Here is a 25,633-nt window from a genome sequence, read left to right as displayed (position 1 = left end):
TTTTAAATAATTTTGTAATCAGTGATACTTCAGTTAAAAAAATTTTAATAAAAAATTAACAAATAGAACCAAGATATTTATATTAAAAAAAGGATAACATAACAAAGTGGGATTTATTCCTGGTATGCAAGGTTGATTTCACATTTTAAAAAGCAATGTAATTCATTGCATTTACAGAGAAAAAGGGGAAAATCATATAATTATCTTGGTGAATGGAAAGAAAGCATTTGATAGACTTCAGCACTCATATATGGCAAAAATTCTTAGTAAACAAGGAAAATTCTTTGATCTGATAAAGAATGCTTACAAAAAATAAATGACAAAGCTCATATTTCCTCCTGATATTTGAGACAATGAAAGGATGCTTAGTATCATCACTTCAATATAATATTGCAGTTCCTAGCCAGTGTAATAAGGCAAGAAAAAGAAAACCATAAGAACTGGAGCAAATTAAATACAACTATCTTTGTTTAGGGCTTCCCAGGTGGCGCTAGTGGTAAAGAATCCACCTGTCAGTGCAGGAGACATAAAAGACGTGGGTTCAATCCCTGGGTCAGGAAGATGCCCTGGAGGAGGAAATGGCACTTCACTGTAGCATTCTTACCTGGAGAATCCTGTGGACAGAAGAGCAGACTGTAGCCCCAAGAGCTACAGTCCATGGGGCTGCAAAAGTCAGACACAACTTAGCAATTGAACAACAACAACAGTAGAATTAAATTTTATGTTTAGAAATAAGTTTAAAAGAAAATATATAATACCTGTACTGAAAATTTCAAGCTTTCAAAGAAATTAAAGGATATTGGAATAAGGTTTGATGTAAATAAAGGATATACCATAATCATGGATTGGAAGGTTCAATATGTAAAGTTGTCAGTTCTTCTCCAATTTATGTGTAAATTCAATACACTCCTAATTAGTAGTCCATCAAAATTTTTGTGGAAAGTGACAAGTTGATTCAAAAGTTTTATGAACGTATAAAGGGCCAAGGACTTATATGTTGAGTGTCAAGATCTATCATAAAACTGTTGTAATTCAGATAGTGTTCAAAGATTCTCTCAAAGGTAGAAAAACTGATTACTGGTGAGAAAAAGTCCAGAAACCCACAGATACATACCTGATTTGTGATAAAGATGATACTAACTTGAAGAAAATATGGCCTTTTTACTAAATGGTTCTGGGCCAACTGTCTATGTAGGAAAAAAAAAATGTATCTGAACCCTATCTCATATGGTGTGCAAAATAAATTACGGATAAACATCAAATATAAATATGAAAGGTCATATAATAAAGCTTTTAGAGAGACAAATAAGAGACTACCTTTAAGACTCTGGTGTAAGCAAAAAAAATTTTAGAACAGGACAAAAAAACACCAACCATCAAAGGTTAGTGTAGATCACAAAAAACTGTGGAAAATTCTTCAAGAGATGGGAATACCAGACCACTTTACTTGCCTCCTGAGAAATTTGTATGCAGGTCAAGAAGCAACAGATAGAACCGGATGTGGAACAACAAACTGATTCCAAATTGGCAAAGGAGTACGTCAAGGCTGTATGTTGTCACCCTGTTTATTTGACTTATATGCAGAGTACATCATGCATAATGCTGGGCTGGATGAAGCACAAGCTGGAATCAAGATTGCCGGGAGAAATATCAATAACCTCAGATATGCAGATGACACCACCCTTATAGCAGAAACTGAAGAGGAACTGAAGAGCCTCTTGATGAAGGTGAAAGAGGAGAGTGAAAAAGTTGGCTTAAAACTCAACATTCAGAAAACCAAGATCATGGCATCTGGTCCAATAACTTTATGGCAAATAGATAGGGAAACAATGGAATCAGTGACAGACTTTATTTTCTTGGGCTCCAAAATCACTGCAGATGGTGACTGCAGCCATGAAACCATGAAATTAAAAGACGCTTGCTTCTTGGAAGAAAAGCTATGACCAACCTAGACAGCATATTCAAAAGCAGAGACATTACTTTGCCAACAAAGGTCCATCTAGTCAAAGCTATGGTTTTTCCAGTCATGTATGGATGTGAGAGTTGGACTATAAAGAGAGCTGAGCACCAAAGAATTGATGCTTTTGAAGTGTTGGAGAAGTGTTGGAGAAGACCCTTGAGAGTTCCTTGGACTGTAAGGAGATCAAACCTGTCAATCCTAAAGGAAATCATTCCTGAATATTCGTTGGAAGGACTGATGCTGAAGCTGAAACTCCAATACTTTGGCCACCCGATACAAAGAACTGACTTATTGGAAAAGACCCTGATGCTGGGAAAGATGCTGGGAGGAGAAGGGGATGACAGAGGGTGAGATGGTTGGATGGCATCACCAACTGGATGGACATGAGTTTGGGCAAGTTCCGGGAGTTGGTGAGGGACAGGGAAGCCTTGCATGCTGCAGTCCATTGGGTTGCAAAGAGTCAGACACGAACTTTGTGACTGAAAACAGTTCCATTCAGAGTGACTGAACGGAACTGTTCAAAGTTCGAAAAAATGATAAATGGGGTCCCGTTAAGATTAAGAAACTACATTTATTAAAAGACACCATAAAGTGAATGCAAAGACAACCTACAGGTTCTTAAGGCAGAGTACTTAGACGCTTCAAAAAAAGGGTATCTAAATAGGCACTGAAAGTATAATAATGTGCCCAACTTCATTGGTCATCAGGGAAAGTGAACTGCAGCTACAGTGAGACCTCACCCTCAGATTAGATGGCAAAATGAAAGGCAAAAATATCAAATCGTGGCAAGGATGTGGGGACAACCAGAATGCTTATAGACTATTTATAGCAATGTAAATTCATTCATTCATTTAAAAAAGTGTTTGACAGTTTCTAACAGAGATGTACTTAAGCATATCCTATGACCAAAAACATTAAAAAAACATCTACGACAGTATCCATAACAGCCCTAGGTAAAATAACCCCAAACTGACAAGTACCTGGTTAGCATCAACAGTAGAATGGATAACTAAATTATAGTGTATCCATGTGAGAGAATGGTATACAGCCACAAGAAAGAATGATCTTCAAGTACATGTAGCCGTATAGATGATTCTCACAAGTGTAATGTTGAACAAAAGAAGCTGAATACAGTATGATTCCTTTAGATGGAGGACAAAATCAGGCCAGGCTGACTTGTGCTATTTGAGGTAGAGGAGGGAAGCAATTAAACAGGAGCATTGAAGGAATGCTGATTACACGGATGCATCTATTTTGTGAAACCTCAGTGGTTCGTGTGCTTGTATGTATATATTTTGTATTTCAGTAAAAATTAAAAACCATGACTAAAGGACACTGGGGCAAAAGAGTTAAAGATCTTGGCAAAATGATGGGTGCAGTGAGAATGGTCAGTTCATGAGGACTGAGGGCAAGAAGGAACTGGTGGAGGACAATCTTCCTCTAGGAAACAGAGGTGGACACTGAGGTTGCAGAAGAGTTACGGTGGGAGGAGAGAAATGAGAGAGTTGGAGGATGGGGCTTGTGGTTGGGGAGGGGAGGTGCAGGTGTAGAAGTCTGGATGTAGGTTTTCCGAGGTGGGCTAGTTCTGTGTGATTGTGAGGTCCAGCACGTGGGGCTGAAGTGAACAAAGATGGAGGTCATCGGAGTCCAGTTGTTTCAATCCCTTTGACAAGGGATTAAGAAGCCCTCAGGGTGTTCCACGTGGATGGTGACAGAAGTCACATGTCGACAGGATTTAGAGGCCAAGGAAGGAAATGAATCAGTTATCAGAGTCTGTCCTTGTGTAGCTGCAGGAACAAAACTCAAGTTAAACTATCCTAAGTGCAAATGAGCAGTTACTATCTTCTGTTAGTGAAGCTTCAGAAGTATTTTAGATCCAAGTATTAAAACTGTCATGGGGACTGCTTTCTCTCTCTCTCTCCATCCCCCACTTTCCCTCTCTCTCTCTCTCTCTCCAACTCTGCTGTTCTTGGACCATCTTCAGTCACAGGCAGCCCTCCTCCACTCAACTTAGGGTGTCCTTGTACCTTCTCGTCCCTGAAGGCACCAGGAGAAATCCCAGGGGTGGCCTGGATGGATTCCACCTGGGCCATGTGTTAACCCTTGAAATGGGGCGGGGGGGGATCAGCCCTCCACCACCAGACACATTGACTGCGAATGAGGGAGTAACATGCAGAAACCACCTGCCCACGTGGAGGTTGGTGCTGGACGGAACGCAGTGGAGACGTGAGGACTGCTCCCTGCCGGCGCCGGGCGGCCCACAGGACAGCCACCCACCTTCCGTGTGCAGGAGGAGAACCGCCTGGGAGGCCGGCCTGAGGCCAGAGGCGGCTCTGAGTTCATGTGGTGGGGGGTTGGCGGGAGCCGGATGGGGGTGTGCAAGGCTGTCGCATCCAGCCAGCTCAATACAGAAATTTGGCTTGGTCCAGGTGATTGCATCTCCGACCCACACTTAAATTTCTCCATCTCAGAACTGTCTCCTTTTCTCCTAACAGATTAAGTGTGCTCTTTTCATTTCAGCCAGCTGGAGGTTTGTTGTTGTTGTTGTTGTTGTTTTTTTTTGGCTTCATCTTCCTGTTTGTCTGTAATGCTTATCTCGCTTTTCCATCTTGTCTCTGTGTGCATTTCTCTTTTCCTGGCCTTGTCTCAGGGTTGAGGAGGAGGAGGAGGAGGAGGAGGAGCAGCCAGTCACGGAGCCCAATTCAGAGGAAGAGAGAGAGGACGATGCCCCCTGTCAGGGCAAGGACAGGTACCGAGGGCTGGACCCTCCCTGGCTCCCACTGAAAGCCTGGAGGCTCCTTCCTGATGGAGAGTTTGCAGCATCCTTCAGTAGCCTCCTTCCTTCCTCACTGGCTCCCTTCCGCACTGGTTCCCTGCACACACAGCCCCAGAGTGACTAGCTTCCTAGAAATATAACTGAGCATGTTTTCCCTAGAGGACTGTATTTTTTACTCAAATACTGCCTCCCTCACCACGCTTTATGGAAGACACACCCAGCTGCTTTTCTCCCCACTGTCCCCTCCCTGAGTGCTTGGGCTCAGTCACATTGGCAATAACTAATGAGATACTCAGAAAATTTTAACCCTTTCTGCCCTATAGGAAGAATAATTACACGTGTCCCCTTCTTCTTGCTAATTATACCAGTATAATGTTATCTAAAATATGTGGATGACTGCTAGAGTAATAATGTACTTTGATTTGTATCCAAATGGACAGGACCACTTTTCACCCCCATACAGCACAGAAAAAAATAAATAAATAAATCCCAGCATTTATTGTCATGCCCAGAATGACTCTCAGAGCTATTTAACCCTTTGGGGGAGTATTCTTTCTTTTACTCACCTCTCCAAGGTGCATCCTTTCTGTCTTCAAACAATATTAACAGAAAGGCACCTTGTAGATACTTGTGAATTTGGTGGATATTTCCCCCCAAATGAGGTCTGTATGAAACATAAAAGTTGATCATGGGTAATTTCATTTTCTAGTATTCAAAAATAATTCTATAATCAGTTCCTTCACTTGATTGACTACACTGCACTTTGATATTTTTGCTGTTAGTTTTTCCACAAATAAGCAAAGTCAAAAGGCTAAAATCTTTCTTTTACCAATTTCAAAGTTAATGGGATTCTTTGCTGCTGTGACCTGCTTCTCCAGGTCACCAACGCAAGTAAAAGTTCTCAGATAGGCCCATTGGATGCACTGGAATGTCCACGGCTCTCTGGGGCCATGGACTTTTCTCTGAACTGCTTCCCCACTTGGGGAATGTCCAGGAAGAAGCCAGCAGAATGTAGAGATGGAAAAGGAATGACCACTAGGTGTCCACAGAGAGTGAGGTGCACATTCGAGAGTGAGGGGGTGAAAGGTGGCCATTAACCAGGGCACCCCCTCCCTGGCCTGTGCTGAGTGCCAGGCTCGGGGGTAGTGACTTTAGTTAGGGATGCTCTGGGAAAGTAGGAGGTTCAAATGACAGTCCCACCTTAGGCTGAAAATGAGCCACAGAAAATTATGTGGACCCTCAATAAATACACCCGTGTGGCTCCTCATGTGCTTAAGTGTACATGGTATGACCTCCACCCACACAAGCCCTTCACCCTCAGGGACTTAAACAGTTCAGTAGCACCCCCAGACCAGATGGAAGAATCTGGCTGGAAAGAGCAGCCTCTAAAGGCATCCTGACTACCATTGCCGCCTTTACACGGGATGGTTGTTGATGCAGATAGACGGCAGTTTATCCTACCCCTGCAGTATCTTTGATGGCACGACTGGTGCTGTAGGGCATCTTCATCCGAGATTGTACAGACTAGACTTTTCTGTTTCAGGAAGCACAGGGTGTGCACATGAAGCCCCAGGGTTTGATCTCAGCCAGGGTGTTCATTAACATAGATGTGACGCTACTTACTCCCTGGTGTCAAGCTGCTAGACTTAAAAGTGGTGGGAAAGGTTCCGCTTCCTTCTGTGGGCCGGTGCCTTCCACTGCTCCCTCGTCCTGCTGGCTGTTTCCCTGGATGCTTGCCATGTGTACCTGCCACATGTGTGTGCCATTGTATGTACCCCCTGTGCCAGGCCCGCCCTGAGCACCGCAGTGTGGTCTCATCCCATTCTCCCTCTGAGCCAGGGAAACCAGTATATCCCTGCTCTTATACACAGATGGAGCTCCGAATTTGAGGTAGGAAAGAAAAAAAACATAGCTCATGTTCCATTCCCAAATGGGCATGGCCAGGAGTCAAGTTCTCTGGGAAAGGGACTGTGGTTTTGAAAACTGCAGAATTTAAGGTAGATTCTCCAGTGGGCTTCCCTGGTGGCTCAGAGTAAAGAATCCACCCACAATGGGGGAGACCTGGGTTGGATCCCTGGGTTGGGAAGATCCTCTGGAGGAGAGCATGGCAACCCACTCTGGTATTCTTGCCTGGAGAATTCCCATGGACAGAGGAACCTGGTGGGCTAAGGTCCATGGGGTGGCAAAAAGTCAAATACGACTGAGCGACTAAGTACAGCACAGGACTCCAGTGACAGAGGTGGGCATCAAGACATCTAAGTGTTTCGAATCCACCCTGAAGGTGGAAGTCTCCATGACTGTGTCTGTGGCAGGGTCAGGCCTGCCTGCAGGGGTCTAGATGTCTAGGGCTTAGTGGTAGAGGAGGCCTGGGGGAAATGTGCCTGTGAACCAGGCAAAATGTGTCTTCACTCTACCAGCCCCTCATTTCAGGTTCTTTGCATGTCCTGCTGGCATTGTATTCCCTTCTCCACGCTTGCTTTCCGGAAAGGATCCATAAGCCCTAACTCCTAAGTATGGAGCTTGTGGGATAACTCATCCTCAAGTCTGGGATGTAAAGGAGGAGGATCCCCTGTTGAGCCAAAGAAATGAAGTTCAAATTGTGGAAATTTCAGTGCCAACACAACTGGGGGGGTACCCTTGGTGGGTGAGGAGGGCAGGTGCAGACGAGCCTTTGAGGCCCCATGAGATCCGCTCACAAAGGCCCCTGTTTGCTTGGAGGCCAGGTTGGTCTGACCTCCCAGACTGGCCAGCCCAGGGCGTCAGGATTGTTGGGAAAAGCAGGGTTTCCGGCTTCTATGCCGCAGGTCAAGAAACACCACCGGATTCTGAAGCCAGCAGCCCTGCCGGTGATGAGTTTTTACGCGTCTTTTCCCCCTTTCTTAACCTTGGCTCTCTCTCTCCTCAATCTCTCTTCCTCTCCTTTCTTCCCCTCTCCTCTCCGCTGCTGCCGCTGCAGCGAGGCCCGCCCTGCCTCGGAGGTCGCCGCCACCGCCACCGAAAAGGATGCAGCCCCCGCCGCTGCCTCGCCGGGGAAGCCGCTGGCGGCCAGTGCTGAGGCGGGGACCCCCTCGGGCAGAGGGTCCTCGGGGCCCGCCCTGCGGCCGCCCCCCAGCCCCACCCCGGCCTCTTGGCCGTCCTCCAGTGCGCCTGCGCCCCCGAAGGCGTCACCCAGCAGAGAAAAGCTGCCCTACGTGCCCCACAGCCCCTTCCACCTCTTCTCCTATGACTTTGAGGATTCGCCTTTGTCCACCAAGGAGAAGGAAGCCGAGTCCCAGCAGGAAAGCAGGTAGATCCAGCCCACGTGGTGGCCTGCGTGAGGCTGCCCAGGGGAAGGTGACACGGGCGTGTTAGCTGCATCCTCTGGCTCATCTTGCACTGTGCTTGTGTTAATTCGGGTCAGAGCAGAGGGCAGCAGTTGTGTAAAGTCCCTGACCACTCACTAATTATAGCATGCAGGCAAAATATGGGCTTCCCAAGGGGGCACTAGTGGTAAAGAATCCACCTGCCAATGCAGGAGATGTAAGAGACACAGCTTCGATCCCTGGTTGAGGAAGATCCCCTGGCAGAGGGCGTGGCAGCCCACTCCAGTATTCTTGCCTGGGAAATCCCAGGGACAGAGGAGCCTGGTGGGCTAGAGTCCATACCGTGGCAAAGAGTCGGACAAGGCTGAACGACTTAGCACACACAGAAGAAAATCCTGTCTGTGCCAGTTGAGGAGTTCTTGTGTTCTAATGCCATTAGTAAAAATGGATTAATGAAGGTAAGGTTTATACACATAAGCATGACGTCAGAATCTAAAGCACCCCCCACCTCCCGCCCCAAGCCCATCTCTCTTGATCTGCAGAATGCAGCGAGGGGCTTCGCCAACTTTCCAGGCAGCCTCTTGAGTGGGTTTTCCTTCCTTTCACAGTTCCTCTGATTCTCTCCATCTGAGCACGTATTCTGCCTCAGAGCCTTACAACTTCCGGTCTTTCTCTTCTAATAGGTGGGTGTCTTTTCTTTATCCCCTTTCTCTTTTTTGTAGCTTTCAGTTTTTATTCTAATGTACCGTGATTTTCTTTCAGACACTGCTCATAACTTCCTGTGAGATGGCAAACAGTTGTCATTTTGAATCACTTCCTTGGCATTAATTTAATTATGTTTTAAAATTTTTATTGAAGTCCAGTTGACTTACAGTGTGTTAATTTCTTCTGTACAGCAAAGTGACTCAGTTATACATATATTTTTTTCATATCCTTTTTCACTATTTTTGGTCACAGAATGTTGCATATAGTTCCCTGTGCTATAGTGTAGCGCTTGTTTATCCATCCCGTATATAATAGTTTGCCTCTGGTAATCCCATACTCCCAATCTAGCCCTCTCCTCCCCTTCCCTGGGAAACTACAAATCTGTTCTCTGTATCTGTGTGTCTGTTTTTGTTTCATAGATATGTGGATTTGTATCATATTTTGGATTCCATATGTATTATTAAGTGATATGGTGTTTGTTTCCCTGACTGACTTCACTTAGTATAATCTCTAGGTCCATCCATGTTGCTGCAGATAGCTTTATTTTGTTCTCTTTTATGACTGATGGTATTCCGTTGTATATATTGATATATATCTGACTCACATCTTCTTTATCCATTCATATGTTGATGAACGTATAGGTTGCTTCCATATCTTGGCTAATGTAATTGCATTATTTACATATGGATGCTTCAGTGATTCCTATGCCAATTGGAGATGAGGCCGAGGGAAGGAGGTGTGCAAATCAAAAATGCTCAGGGAATTTTCAGCAGGTGTTTGTACGCTTACCCATGTGCCTGCTCTTCGCTGATGCCTGGATCAGGACCTCTCTGCAGAGCAGAGAATGGGGAGCAGAGAGTTTGAATATTTCAAACAATCAAATTGTCCAAAATCAGTAATAAAAATCAGTATTAACTGTTGGCCCCATGTATATTCAGTGAGGAAATGGAGGCACAGAGTGGTTTGGTGACTGGAGATGGCTTACTCAGCCAGAATGGCTTTGTGTACTTTCGGGCATATGTGACCTCCTGTTTGAATACCTCCAAACAACAAGTTCTGTACCAGTCTCTTTTAGGTCTAAAATTCTGAGTTACTGTGATCTTTCACACAATTTTCATGAAATGCATCTGACATAGCTCTTATATCCCTTGATAATAGTATCTGTGTACAAGTGATGAGCCACACATTTGACTGGAAGAAAGATATCCTGGCAACCTCATCTTCCCTAGCAGGATGGTGTTAGCCCAGAATGGTGATGGACTCACAGGCCCTGACGGGGCTTTTCTGGGCCCGGGTCCCTCCCACGTGGCCCCAGGCTTCAGTACCACTCACGTCCTGGGGGATGAGAGCAACAGAAACTTGGAACTGGCCAAAATAAATATACACATAAATTGAGAAAAGCAGCCTCATGCTTGTGAGACTTCCTGGGTGGCTCAGTGGTAAAGAATCTGTCTGCCAACGCAGGAAATGCAGGAGATGAGGATTCGATTCCTGGGTCAGGAAGATCCCCTGGAGGAGGGCAAGGCAATCCACTCCAGTATTCTTGCCTGGAGAATCCCATGGACAGAGGAGCCAGGCAGGCTACAGTTCATGGGGTTGCAAAGAGTCAGACACAGCTGAGCATGCATGCATGCTTGTGAATGAGAATCAGCTTGGATTTAGCTGAGGAAAGTTAATAATTTTTAAATTATTTGACAGGAATTTGAATACTGTATAAATATTGTTTGTACCTATTAATTTTCTGATGTTCACTCAGTGTGGTTGTCCCAGGTCAATATGGCTGCACATTTGACTGCTCAGTAGTGGACTGCAACTGAATAGGTTATAATAGAAACCAAGCAGTTAGTCATTAAAAAGAATTTTTTGAAAACAAAAACATAAAACTCTGTGCAGTGAATTCAGTTAGTTTAGCTGAAATTGAGATGCAAAATTGGACAGACCACAAGGTAGTCGAATTAATTGTTCAACCATTAGAGAAACTAAAGGAGGGGAAATGACTCTCTGCTTGTTTTATTTCCATAATGTTTTTGAGACATAATTTTAGTAAAGTAATCCTGTTAAAACATTCTCTGGGATGCCCACTTTTGGTCTGGAAGGGGATGGTTTTAGATGCTTGTGTAGAATAGCAAGCTCAGTGTCCAGACAGCTGGGTGACGCAGGGCTGAAGCCAGAGCACGGGGCCTGTCTCCCAGAGGATCCCGAGGTCTGGGGCAGCTTCCTTCCTTCCTAAGCAGGGCCCGCTGCCTGCTGCTTCTCTCCTCTTTCCTGCTGGGCTTTTTCTCCCTTCTCTGCTGCTTCCTTTCTTTCATATCATCTTATTCTTTGCTTTCCCTCTTCTCTGTGGCCTATGTGACCCTCTTGTATTTTAATTTTTTTATTGAGGTGTAATTGACAGAATGGGCTTCCCTGTGACTCAGTGGTAAAGAATTTGCCTGCCAATGCAGGAGACATGGGTCCAATTCCTGGGTCAGGAAGATCCCCTGGAGAAGGAAATGGCAACTCACTCCAGCATTCTTGCCTGATAAATCCCACGGACAAAGGAGCCTGGCAGGCTACAGTCCTTGGGGTCACAAGAGTCATTCACAATTTAGCCACTAAACCACCACCGCCACTTGAAAAATCAAGCCAACACTCACTCAGAGAAGAAGCAGTTAGTCTGCTGGACAGGCAGCGTGTTGGGACTTTTAAGAGATGAGAAGATGAATGCCCGGAAACCAAGTGCCATGAAGATGGTGTGTTAACGGGGGAGGGTGGGGGGTAGCATTGTGAGTCCCCATCTGCCTGCCAGTGTGCCTGGTACTGAGCACAAGCTGACACATGATAGCAAAGAGACAAATAAGAAGCCAACACAGCAGACGCAGCAGACTTAGCAACATAGGATAGATTGGGGGTAATATGAGTATTTTAGGTTCTATTATAATATAGTAATTCATTAAGGAAATCTGAAATTTTACTTCTGTATTCTATTTTTTTAAATAGATGATCTTTATTTTATGCTTTCTTCTATGCATTCTCTTTTACCTTTGAGGATATTTTTTACAATTGTAATCAAACTTACTGTATAATATTATAAACTGATGTTGCGTGCAGTATGTGTTGCAGGTATAAACACACTATGAACATTTGCCATGTTTTCACTTATAAATTGGCAGTCATTTTTAATGGTTGCGTAACATTCCATCAGTGAGTGTTACACCATACTTTCTTATCCTCACACTGTTACCTAGTTGGGTAGCTTCCAGTTTTTTGCCATGATCTCAAGGAGCTGCCAGTAAGAATCTTCCTGTGTGATGCTTTTAGTATATAAATCACTGTAAGTAAGGTTATGTTAACTTCCCCAAAAGTAGACTTATTTGGTCAATGGATATCCATAGTTTGAGATCAAATGGCCTCCTAGAATGGTTAGTACTGATTCTCTTGGTGGGAACTTGTACTGGATTCACTGTGTATGGGAAGGTCTTTGTGCGCTTCCATCATGGCAGCCCTTGGAGTCCCACACACTCCAGTAGTGTGTCCTAACCAATTTAGAAGGTAGAGTCAGCCCTGCCCTGTCGCTGAATAGGTTGTAAGACAAAGCTCTGCTGATAATAGCTAAATCCACCTTAGCTAAAGAACAGCTATTCTGAAAAAAAAACAAGAAAGCCCTAGACTTTAACAAATCCTGAAACTTGTCAGGGTTGACTGGGAGATGATAAAAGCTCATTGAAACTTAGTGGCTGTCATTTTGGTTCTGAGGACATATTGGTGAAACGTCCTCAGACCAATATCGGGTGAAAACATTCGATATGTGCACCTCTAAGTGGCGGGCCAGCCTAGAAGGTCTGGAGACAGTTGCTCCTTGATTGCCGGGCATGCAACGAGACTATGGTGTCTAGTAGATGAAATTGATTCAGAAACACCTAAAGGAGAATTTTTTAGTAAGATGTTTCTTTAGTTAGTTGTCTAATGTTTTCTGCAGACCTTTGATGGAATTAACACTAATTGTGCCTCCACCAGAGAAGGAAATGGCAACCCACTCCAGTGTTCTTGCCTGGAGAATCCCAGGGACAGCGGAGCCTGGTGGGCTGCCGTCTATGGGGTCGCACAGAGTCAGACACGACTGAAGCGACTTAGCAGCAGCAGCAGCGGCAGTACCACCACCAGGGCCTCCCCGGTTGCTCAGCAGTAGAGAATCCACCTGCAGTGCAGGAGACGCAGGTTTGATCCTAGAAGCAAGAAAAATCTTCATGATTCAATTCAAAGCAATTTGGATTCTATTTATGTTAGCAACTAGTTTTAATGTACACTTAGAAAGGAAACGAAGAAGACAATGGCACCCCACTCCAGTACTCTTGCCTGGAAACTCCCATGGACGGAGACTGAGCGATTTCACTTTCACTTTCCTGCATTGGAGAAGGAAATGGCAACCCACTCCAGTGTTCTTGCCTGGAGAATCCCAGGGACAGGGGAGCCTGGTGGGCTGCCGTCTATGGGGTCGCACAGAGTCGGACACGACTGAAGCGAACATGAGGATTTTGTTTAAGCCCTTTGTCATAACCCGCTACTTAGCAGTTTGGGACTTTAGGAAGCTTCTCTAATAAGAAATAATAAAAATGAAGTTAGTAAGTTTCTCTAAGTTAGGGTGATCACTAACAGTGCTACCTTGTCTAGACCTGTTTTTCTTGTAAAAATTAAGACAGTTTGTTATTCATCTAGTGACTTGTACTCATTTCTCTGTCCCTTCCTGCCCCCAACTTAACCCTCTGTACTCTTCAGATACAGCAGCTTTGGCAACAACTCTCATCACTCCTCGAGACCTTCACCTGGATCCAGTGTGCCCACCACCCCCACGTCATCCCTCTCACCCCCACAGGAGGCCAGGCCTGAAAGGTGGGTTGTATGTACTGACTGCTTCCTTGTCCTCAAGCGAAGGGAATCAGTTTAAGAGTGCCCAAAGGGAATTTGGGATGGACATGTACCCACAACTGTATTTAAAATGGATCACCAACAAGGACTCACTGTATGGCACAGGAAACGCTGCTCCATGTTATGTGGTGGCCTGGGTGGGAGGGGAGTTTGCAGGAGGATGGATACATATATATGTATGGCTGAGTCCCTTTACTGTTCACCTGAAAGTATCATGATATTATTTGTTCATCAGCTACACCCCATTACAAAATAAAAAAGTTTTTTAAAAAAGAGTGCCCAAAGAAAAGTATAAAAGAATAATCTGAAATATTTCCCTTGACAGAGTATAGTCCAAAGGTAAGACTGTTTTCTCTCTTTCACACTGTACTATGTAACTATCTTATTAGAGGTGGTAGTTTATTGGTAATCCTGTCTTATCTCTCAGCATCCTAAAGATAGGTATACACATTTGTTCTAAAGTATTTAAATGTGAATGTTTTGATTCACCCCTTAAAAACTGTTCTAGATTTTGTGTTAACCCTGCAGTTTGTGTTATACACATCCATTTTTGCCTTTGAATGATTCATTCTATGTACATCAGGAGGTAGTGGGCCCTTTAAGGGCACCTTTAAGATGTTGTTTTATTAATTCAGGACCTACCAGAAAACAAATGAATTACATGGGTCCGTGGATGGAATTTAACTTGGCAAGAGTATTAATTAGACCACCAGAAAGGAACTTATTATTACTCCTAGAAGCAAGGGATTGCACAAGGATGTGTTTACAAGGGAAAGGTAAGGCCTGTAATTTTAGAACAATAAAAACGGCTTCCCTTATATGGCAAGAGCACCGAGTTAGAGGAGACTGGCCAGGGTTCCAGTTCTCTCACTGGGAAGTTATTTAATCCCTGAGGGTATGTGCCGATTATGTCAACCCTCACCGTAGAGGGTGGTTTTCTGAGCAGATGATAAGGCACACTTGAACCCCACTGTGTGGGTCCAGTGACTGACCGTGTACAATGGTGAGATATAATGTCCAGCAGCTCGTGAATGATCAGAAATTCAGAAGTGAGCAATTCACAGAGGTCATTTGCCTCTAATCCCAAATTTAAAACAAATCCATATTCGCATGGTCTCCAGTATATTCTGAAGGGTGTTTTGCCGACTGGAGATCTTGGAAGAAGGGGGTTGCCTGGCCGCACACCACCTTTAATTTCTAAAATGGTACCTAAACCCACTGGTGTCAGACTCCCAGGTGGCACAGTCCAGTGTGGTCGTGAGCTGGTCACATCTGGGCTTGGCTTGGTCCTGGTCATAAGGTAGCAGATGGATTGTCATGAAATCTCTGCTTTTCACCCTAGGTTACTCGTTCTGGGGATCAACTGAGGTCTCCTGCGCTCCTAGAGAGGTCACCCGGAAAGAGAACCTTTGTCCTATGAGATGTGAGATTTGAGGCTGAAGTGAGGAGTATTAGAGTCTGACTTGATATTACATTTGCCGGGTGGCCAGCTCCTTAGGAGCAAGGAAGTAGGCTCCATTCATTGCTATAGTTTCTGGGGCTAGGCTGTGGAAAAGTCGAGGTGAATGCCAATTGAAGGATCCAGGTGAATTATCCACTCACTGTGGACAATTTGGAGGTTTCTAAGGTTGAGAAATTGGAAGGACAGGAGGTCCACGGGTTTCCCAAGTCTTCGCCTTTGGAGGAATGTTGTTCCCAGGTCCTAATGGGGAAACCCAGGTCCCGTTTGAGCTGGAAGGTCCGGGAGCTCAGGACCCTGAAGGACTCCTGCCTGTGCCTCTTTCCTGCTGGGGCTAGCTGAGTGTCCCCTGAGGGGCTGGGGGGATTTAGTGGGGGAGGGAGAAGAGGGGCTGGATCCCAGAAACCCTTGAGTGCCCTGGCGGAGGCTGGACTTCATCCCAAGACCCTGGGCTGTTAGGGTTTTGAAACAGCTGGTGCCATGAACTAATTGGCCCACAGTGCAGGTGGAGCCAATGGGGCAAAGCTGCAGAGACCAGGGCTGCTCGAAGCTGCCTCTAAGTCAGAGAGAGGTGACCCTGCCTGGGAGTGGCAGAGGCCTCGGGGCTGGAAAGGAGCAGTGGGTTTGTGCAGACTTGGCTGCTGCTGGGAGGGTGGACGCAGGGGAGCCTGCGGATGTTAGAAACAAGGAACTGAGATGGAAGATGCGGGATGAGAAGCAGAGCAAGGATGGAGATGTTCATCTTGGGGTGCACACGGCCTGAGGAGTCTGTCTGACACCCTGGGAGATGCTCCGGTGCTGGTGGGGTGAGGACTTCGTGGTCCTCGGTTTGAAGAAGGCACTGGGTTGAAATCCCTCAGAGGGAACCCGAGCGCTGAGACCCTGTTGCTGGGTGGCAGCCGAGGCAGGGAACCCTCCTGTTCTGAGCTGCCTCTTCTCCCCTGTGCGCTCCTGCCATAGCAAGTTCACTATATCACTGTATCCACCAGCGAGGAAAGCTGCAAAGGGTTTCTTACTTCCTTTGCATTTGCATGATTTTTGTTTCAACCATCACCATCTGCGACTTTGAAACATCAGATATGGCATTCCATTAAGGCCAGAAAGCCACCAGGCCCGGCCACATCACCACTTTCTGCTCTCACTTTGCCAGCTTATGTTTTGTGAGTATAAAAACCAGTAAAAACAAGAGAGTCCTTAACTCCAAATCATATTCGTATCTCACCACCCTAGCATATTATGTCAGTTGTATTTATAATATTTATTTTTATACAGTTTGATTTTTTCTTTTTTCCTCTTCAACAACTGGATTCTTTGGATGTCACCGTAATCTATTTTTACATTTACAAATATTTTCTGTCTTATTAAGATACAGGATTGTTTTGACCGAGGCATATACTTCAGGAGGGTTTGTAAGATTTATCCTTGAGATGTTTTATATACCCCTAATTATTGAAACTCAAAAGAAAATCTCTTAGGAAAAACATTGCACTCTTATGAACAATTGCATTTTTGCAATGAGAACCCACATGTTCTGTCAGAACACTCTGGGCTAATAAACAGCGTGACAAGGCCCCATGCATTACTGGGGAGTTCTAGAAACCCTTTTCCTTGATTTGCAAACAAGATTCACTTCCCTGAAGTCCTAGGAAAATCACGCCAACTAAAACACCCCTTCAGGCAGGTCAGCCCGCGTTGGGACTACAACTGGGCATTACTGTGAGTTTAGAGTTTTCATATTTTCCCCAAGCATATTAGTGTGTTGGATGTTAATAAAACTTGGAATGATAAATTGACCTAGAAAGGAAGAGCTGAAGAAACAATATACAAATTAAGTTAAGCAGCGGTATTAAAATGAACCCTTCTCCACATCTCCTGTTACAGCTTTGTTTACAGGGCTCTGTTAGAAACAGAGAGTGCAGCATTAACTTTCATGAAATTGCAGCTTGAGTTGTACCAAAACAAAACAAAATAAGAAGACCAGAACCATTTGCAGAAGGCCTCAGGGATACAAGATGCAACTGTTTAATGAAAGCAGACTTTTAAAATGCTTCAATTTTGAAAATGTGCTTTTTGAGTGGAAACATTCTAAATATTTTCTTTTTAAAAGAAAACAAAATTACAAGAGCATTTGAACCATTCATCTTCAAGTATTCAAATAAAACAAACAGGCAGACAATCATCACAGCGTGGTCACTCTGTGGCTCTGGCCTGAGCGCATCCTCTCTGCATCCCTACTGCGACATCCCCCTCTGGTGGGCCTTTTCAGAAGAGGCAGCTGCACGCCTGTTCGGTATTGTGACAGTGGCTGCTGAGGGAATTCAAGGGAACAGTGAGGCCAGTGCTGGGGCCTGAAGGTGCCTGGAGGCGGATCAGTCTTTGTGCTGGGGCTGGGAAGTAAGTGCTCTGGGAATGAGGCCCTTGTGCTGTGAGCTGGGGGTGGGTGGTCATGAGCAAGTGAAGATGCTAAGAGCTCGGTGGGTGCACCTTGGAGATTTTAGGAGGCCAGGGAGGACTTCTCTGTGGGCCTGCCAGCATGTGCCTTGTGTACTGAGTCTGTTCTCCTTCTCCCCTTACATTAGTGCTGTTGTCTGCTGTAAATGCCAGTCACCTGCCTGCTTTACACACTAATGTCAGGAGTCCTTAATATATATATGTGCCAATCTAGGTTGCTTCAGGGTGTCCAACTCTTTGCAACCCCATGGACTGTAGCCCGCCAGGCTCCTCTGTCCATGGGATTCTCCAGGCAAGAATACTGGAGTGGGTTGCCATGCCCTCCAGGGGATCTTCCTGACCCAGGGATTGAACCTGCATCTCCTGCGTCTCCTGCGTTGGCAGGTGGATTCTTCACCACTAGTGCTGAGGCCCTAATAGATGTTTACATACAGCTGAGTCACACTCTTGTGCAGCGGAAACTAACACAGCCTGTAAAGCAATTATACTCATTAAGGGTACATGTACGTATGTAACAATGCTTCCCAGGCAGCACGGTGGTAAAGAATCGGTCTGCCAATGCAGGAGATGTGGGTTCAATCCCTGGGCCAAGAAGGTCCCTGGAGAAGGAAATGGCAACCTACTTCATCATTGTTGCCTGGGAAATCCCATGGACAGAGGAGCCTGGTGGGCTACGCTCCGTGGGGTCACAAACAGTTGGACATAAAATAAAAATCAAAGCTTAATTGTTAAAAAAAAAAAAAAGAGTGCTTATAAGTTTGGGAATTGTTTACCTTGTATAGTCATCCCAGCATTTTGACTTTCTGGAAGACTGTAAGCATAGATATTAGCAGTAATACTTCCTTTAGAAATAAAATGGATAGTAAGGGATAAATAAATATTTAAAGTTGCAACTTTAAATTTTGTGTATTATTGTTTATATGGGCCTTTCATGTATGTAGTAGCATTTGAAAAGTGTGAAGGGGTGCACAGTTTGAAAGTGAAGCTTCTTCCTACCCCGTTATTTTTCCCCAAAACAAGGGCTCCTTGCAATTCCTTATGTGTACTTCCAGAGATATTTTATGTTAATGTCAGCATATATGTGTTTAATATAGCTTTACACAAATAGTAATACACTATACAAACTACTCTGCATTCTGCTTTTTTTTACTTAAAAATTTACCTTGGTTCTCTTTCCATTTTGTTGTCGTTCAGTCACTAACTCATGTCTGACTCTTTGCAACCCCATGGACTGCAGCATGCCAGGCTTCTCTGTCCTCCGCTGTCTCCAAGAGTTTGCTCAAAGTCACGTCCATTGAGTCAGTGATGCCATATAACCATCTCATCTTCTGCCGCCCTCTTCTCCTTTTGCATTCAGTCTTTCCCAGCATCAGGGACTTTTCCAGTGAGTCAGCTCTTCACATCCAGTGGCCAAAGTATTGTAGCTTGAGCTTCAGCATTAGCATCAGTCCTTCCAAAGAATACTCAGGGTTGATTTCCTTTAGAATTGACTGGTTTGATTTCTTTGCACTCCATGGAGTCCCAGGGACTCAAAGGTCTTCTCTAGCGCCACAGTTTGAAAGTGTCAGTTTTTCAGCCCTCAGCCTTCTTCATGGTCCAGCTCTCACATGACTACTGGAATAACAAATGCTTTGACTATACATACTTTTGTTGGCAAAATCATGTCTCTGCTTTTGAATGTCTCTTTACAGCTGCTCCATTCTTTTTAATACTTTGTTCTCTGGGTGCTGTTTCATATACCCAGTCATGTAACGATAGGCCCTGATGATACTGCAGTGTGATTCTTATCTGAGTGTCCTTTTGCACATGTGTGATTCTCTCTAGGACGAATGCCTAGAAATAGATTTAGTAAGTCAAGTTTTTGTATTTCTTCAGTTTTGATTGGTTTTTGCCCAGTTGCTCTTGGTGAAGATTGCCCCAGTTTGGGTTCTCAGCTGCAATGTGTAAAAGACCCTGTGTTCCCAACCCCTCTGCCAAAGAGGCACCATTCAAGTTTTCAGCCATTGCTCTCCGAGCGGTGAAGAGTTGTATGTCATTAAAATGTAAATTTGTGTTTCCTGTTGTGACTGAGCATGATTTAGTATTTAAAGGCACCTCTCCTTTCCTGTGGATTTGTGCTTCATGATCACTGAGTTCTTTTTCTTACTCAGGTGTCCAGGTTCTTTATAAACTCCAGTGGGTGTACCTATTACTTTGCTCAGTCATTGGTCTTTTTACAATATTTGTGTGCAGAACAATTTAAATTTTGGAATCATATTTATTAATCTTTTCTGTCTTCTGGCTTTTGTGTTCCTCGTGAGGACAGCTTTTTATCCTATGGTGGAGGTGGTTTTGTTGCTAAGTCATGTCCTACTCTTATGACTCCATGGACTGCAGCCGGCTAGGCTCCTCTGTCCATGGGATTTCCCAGGCAAGAATACTGGAGTGGGTTGCCATTTCCTTCTCCAGGGGACCTTCTTGACCCAGGGATCAAACCTGTGTCTCCTGCATTGCAGGCAGATTCTTCACCAACTGAGCCACCAGGGAAGTCCCCTTTTCTCCCATGGTTTTTTCTAATCGTTGGATTGTTTGCCGAGTGGTATTCAGACAAGTGAAAAAATTGTAGCTACAGTTTTCTCCCATGGTTTCTTCTAATATTTTTGTAGCTACAGTTTTCACATGGAAATATTTTTTCTACCCGGGAAGTTATTTTGGCATATGGTGTGAGGCAGAGGTCAAAGTTACATTTTTTCACTTGTTTGAATACCATTTAGTGAACAGTCCTTTGTTTCCCCGTCGATTTGTTGTATACCAACAGCAATGCAGGCTTGTTTATATGTCTGTTCAAGGTGCTTCCATAGGAGCGTCTCCCATCTCCTCCAGTGCCCATCTTCTCAGATGGATCAACCATTTGAGGCTGTCAGGAGCCCTCTTTCTTCCCCAGTCTTTGGAATATGACTATATCATCTGCTATCTTGAAACAGTCCTGCTGTTTTTGTCATCTGTTGCTGTGGGGTTTTATATGGTGATTGCCCACACTGGAATAAAGAGCACAGGGATATTTGGGGGAGCTGGGACCAAGCAGTTAGGATGAGGGTGGGAGCCTGACATGCTGAGCCTGAGCACTGCCTTGTGAGATCTCACGTCCTGTGACCCCTAGAATACCTGTCTCCAGCACTGATGTGGTAACTCCCCCCGCCTGGATGAAGGTCTCCTTTTCCATGCTTTGCCTGCCTACTTTCAGTTACTTTGGCTTTTGTAGTTCTCAGCTGCTTGCAAGCCTATCAAGCATTGCCCTGAGTATCATTGGCTGGTACCCGTGTCTCCCTCATCCTGATTTCCTCCTCCACGTGGACTGCTCTGTATGGGTGTCTGGGTGCTTCTGGCTTCCTGTTCTAGTCTGCTTTGACCTTTTATTATTTCTTGCCTTTGCTAGTATCTACATATGCCTTGAGCTTCTACTTGTCTGGTTTTCAAATCACTGATTTTTTCCGAATATATGATCCGTGTGTTTTTCTGGATCCCAAACACTTGCTGGCCATCTTCCATCACTTGGTCTACACAGTACTCTTCCAAATATTGTGTCAGTAGAGTTAAGAGCTCCATTGTCCAGTGGGCTTTTAAATTTTTATTTTTAATTTAAATTGATCAAAGTAGATGAAAAAAATCACTGAAAAAAATCCTGAATAGCACGTAAATGGAATAAAAGGCATTGCCTTTCTTTGTGATCACAGTTCATGGCATAGAGCCCACGAAGGCCAACAGCAGAAAAAGATACCCACACAGACAGATTCCCTACCATTCAAACCAAGAGGCAGTGAATCTGTGTTCTCCTGGCGCTGTGCACCAAGCAGGCTTTCTGCTGGCCTGCTGCTAGGTCCTGATAGCAATCTTGGTGAACAAGGAGTTCCTGTAAGGCATAATGTGGTCTTGATTAAGTAATGGTGTTACATCCAAAGTGCGTGAGAGCAGAGGTACCTGTCAGTTAACAGAGGGAGTTTGCAGAAGGGTCTGGCTTCGTGATGGCTTCACCAGTGACTGTGGACATTAGGGGACCTAGGCTCTGGGTCAGCCCACGTGGGTTTTGGATCTGACTCCTTCTCACCCCTCCTACCGCCATAGATTTAGCCCAGGATCTGTGTCACACGTGGACTATGTATTGCAGTGATGTATGTCTCCTACACTTTCTGAAATACAGATCTGAGCAAGTGATTTTTCCTGTTTGGCAACCTTGAGTGCCTCCCACCACTTATCAGCAAGCTCCACCTGAGTAGCATCATCTCTAGGATCTCTCACATTTGGATCCTGCATACACCTTGCAGCTTGGGCAGCCATCAGCACGCCCATCCTCACTGTACTTCAACCCCACAGAAATGCTGCCAGGCTCTCCCAAGGCCCCCTTCTTTCATATTTGCTCCGTCCTCTGGCCAGCCTCCTCCGCTGCTCATTCAGTTGCTTCCTTCTCATCCTCCAAGACCCAAGTAGATGACATCTGTCTGTAAAACTCCTCTGACTTCCTCAGGAGGAATGAATTGTGACAGTTCTTATGGGTTCATGCACCTCAGTTTCAGCTCCCAGCCCTTTGAATAATTATGTGTTCATCCTTTTGTTTCTGAAGTGGGGTTCACAAATGTACCATGGTCTGCGTTAGTGAACCTGGGTTTCACAAAGCCATGGCATAAAGATGGTTCACCTTTCTGGACTGGGCATTTGATTAAAGAGTCAAGGAAAATCTTTAAGATAAGCAGGACTGGAGAATCCACATGTAAATTGTAAAGATAAAAGTGTTTGTTTTTGCACGGAAGCACTTTCTGCTTGTCCCATGTTCTGCGTCCCATGTCTGCATGTCCCAGCAACCTTTTGACTATTTCACTATTGAGTGGCAGCCATCTCTACATCTCTACGGCATGAGATTCCCCTTTCCTCACTGCCCTTCTCCCACTTCTTTGTCAAATAACCAGGAGAACAAACACAGGAGCAGTTTTAACCTCTTATTTCCTTCCTTTGGAAAGTGAGATTAGAGTAGATTTTTACATTTTTATTTTATTTTTTGGACATTCTACATGGCTTGCAAGATCTCAGTTCCCTGACCAGCAATCAAACCCTGACCTCTAGCAGTAAGAACGCTAGGTCCTGACCCCTGGACTGTCAGGGAATTCCTAGGAATAGATATTTTGTTTATGTATTTATTGATATTTTTAAATTAGACAATTCTATAACCCTTGTTTACTTTAAGAGTGTCTATAGCAACCTTCCTACATGGTGTAACTCAGTTGGTAAAGAAACTGTTTGCAATGCAGGAGACCTGGGTTCAATTTCTGGGTCAGGAAGATCCCCTGGAGAAGGGTATGGCAACCCACTCCAGTATTCTTGCCTGGAGAGTCCCATGGACAGAGGAGTCTGGGAGGCTACAGTCCATGGGGTCACAAGAGTCGGACATGACTTAGCGACTAAACCATCACCATCACCATAGCAACCTTAAAAAGTATCAATATATATTGTACTTCTGTTGAGAAGCGAGAACATTCACTTGTGTGGAAGAGAGTAGGTGAGATCTGTAACACGCAAGTCCAAATATCACTCATCAAAACACTGCAGATTGAATAGCTCCACCCATAGGGCTTAGACACTCAGGTGTCCCGTGCAGTCAGCTGAGCCCGGCACCACCTTCCCTGCCTGTGCCCCTCTCCTAGTGGGACAGCTCCTGACAGCCAGGTCTCCAGTTCTCATTGGCTACAGTGGTTTTGGACTGGCGTTGTGCACAGATCACAGAGTGAAAATGGGTAGGAAGGATAGGGAAGAATTCTCCTTCAGAAAATGTATTTCTGGGTCCCTGATTCCATTTCCCCCCTTCCCACAAAGCCAGGCCATGAGTGAGTAAGTTTTACTATTATAGTGGAAGAGACTGGGTTTCTAAGTTGATTTTAGAAAGTGTGTGTGTGCACACACATATATAGATAGAAATATAGATCAGTATCTAGATAGCTAGATAGAGATAGAAACACACACACTCTCTAGTCTTTGTACAATCCTAGCACAAAACCATGGGAGCCAGTGATAGCTGGAAACCTGTTTGGGCCTGTGAACACATGCAACACCCACCCACACACACACGCACTCTACATACTCATCCATTTCATTCAGCAAGTGTTTACCGGTGCTTAGAATGGGCCGTGTATGCTGACCTGGGAGTCCAACATCGACTGAATGAGACCCTGTCCCTGGCTTCATTGAGCTTATACCCTAGTGGCAGAAACAGAAGACAAGCAAATGGTCAGCAAATAAATATTGTGAAGAAAATGAACTTTCATTGAGGAAGTGGAGAAAGAGAGGCCATCAGGGTGGGAACACCAGCATGGGTCCTGTGTCCTCGTGACGGACACCTCTAGTAAGAGGTCTGGGAAACCGAGTCACCAACACAAGACAAATTGCACCTTGTCCCCCTCCACTGAGAGGGCAGAGCGTAGGAGGGAAGGTAACAAGGGAGATAAGAAAATAGAGTGATTGCACATCTTTCTTGAAGTCATGATCCTGGAATAGTTAGGAGACTGTGTTTGGAAGATACATATTCAGAGGAGAGGCGAGCATGCCGATGGGGGTGCAGGTGGGCGGTGAGGGGGTAAGTTGGCCTGGAGTGGAGAGGAAGGGAGAAGACCAAAAGGATGGGCCTCAGTTCAAGCCAGCATGGCCTGGAAACTGGGACATGGGAGGGGCTTGTGCAGTCAGTGCTTTTGGAAGCTGCCAGGAGAATGTGTTAATTGTGAAGCCAAATATAGGTGGATGTATGATGGAAAAGGACTGATCTCCTTCTGGCTAGAGGACTCACTTGGTCTTAGATGGGAGGGTGGGAAGTAAGACAGAAGGGGCAAGAACTGCTACATTCCTGGGCTCGGGGCCTGAAGAAGGGGCAGGAGGACAGGACAGAGCGTGACACCAGCCAGGCCGGGAGGATGGCGTCATCCTTTTTGCATGAGCCAGCACAGCCCGCGAGACAGCACAGGGGACCAGTCTCCACGCAGCCGCAGGCGCCGTGCTGGGCCCTCCTGTGGCCGGGAAGCTCAGACCTGCACTGAAGTGTGTGACCGGTTGGGGAGGAGAGAGTGGAAGGAACCTTTAAAACCACATCCCCATCTTCGGTGACAGAATCCTGAAGGGTTGTAGCAGTGTTGATGAAGAAAAGTTACCTGTTTCTTAGGTCTGCCTTGAACTTGCTCATTTCATCATGAAAGCTGGGATATGGCCCTGAAGGTGTGAAGAAGGTTCTGATGTTTCCTTGTTTCAGGGCAAGCAAAATGACTTTTATAGCTGGGCACATCCCAGAGTTTCCTCTTGTCTATGATCATTAGTCTGGCTGAGCCCAGTTTAATAAGCAGGTTGTGACAACAGTCTCACCATTGCAGGAAACCATATTGCATCATTGAATTGCCATTTTATTATTACTATTGACCTCTAAGTCTTCATATTAAATCACCTACTTGTGAATTAAGTGATAGTTTCAAGTATCAATTTGTGAGGTTAGTTTGGGTTTTGTTAATATTTAACCAGAGATTATGATTTATTTTTGATATAAGAAATGTAATATATAAGATATAATAACTTTATATAAAATATATTAGATGTTATATAAGATAACATTATATAAGATATATAAATTGATATAATAAATGTAACATATAAGATTTGCTTATATAAAGCAAATATAAGATTTGCTTCTTATATGAAAAGATTTTACTCAACTCAAACTTACCAAAGGAGCATTTATTTTAAAACAGCATTTGCAGTATGACTGACATACAGAAAATTGCACATAAGTTTTGACATATGTTGGCCAGTGAAGCTATTACCACAATTGAGATAATGCTCAAATTTATTACTCTAAAGCATTTTCTCACACCCTTTTGTGATTATGACTGCCCTTCCCTATCCCCAAGCAACTACGGATGGCTTTCTGTCATTATAGATTAGTTTGCATTTCTGAGAATTTCATATAAATGTCATCATGCATTAAGTACCTTTGGAGAGGGTTTGGCTTTTTTCAGCTAGTGTAATTGGTTTGGGACTCCTCGGTTTTATTGCATGTTTCAGTAGTTAAGACC

At 44.7% G+C, this 25,633-nt stretch overlaps 1 protein-coding gene across 10 annotated transcripts in view; it reads left to right on the top strand.

The window, feature by feature from the left end:
* The window catches only part of FHOD3 (formin homology 2 domain containing 3), a 521,499-nt gene that overhangs the window by 372,277 nt on the left and 123,589 nt on the right, over positions 1–25,633 (top strand). For 6 of the 10 annotated variants that reach the window (XM_061400414.1, XM_061400417.1, XM_061400413.1 and 3 more), the window contains 4 exons: positions 4,611–4,709; positions 7,693–8,022; positions 8,647–8,721; positions 13,499–13,612. In XM_061400414.1, the coding sequence (XP_061256398.1) occupies positions 4,611–4,709; positions 7,693–8,022; positions 8,647–8,721; positions 13,499–13,612 (618 nt within the window). The remainder of the gene's footprint in view (positions 1–4,610; positions 4,710–7,692; positions 8,023–8,646; positions 8,722–13,498; positions 13,613–25,633) is intronic. The other 4 variants (XM_061400421.1, XM_061400420.1, XM_061400418.1 and 1 more) reach the window with 2 other exon arrangements.

This window comes from Bos javanicus, chromosome 24 (assembly GCF_032452875.1).
Source record: "Bos javanicus breed banteng chromosome 24, ARS-OSU_banteng_1.0, whole genome shotgun sequence".
Classification (NCBI taxonomy): Eukaryota; Metazoa; Chordata; class Mammalia; order Artiodactyla; family Bovidae; genus Bos; species Bos javanicus.
This window is presented reverse-complemented; position numbering and strand designations above follow the sequence as displayed.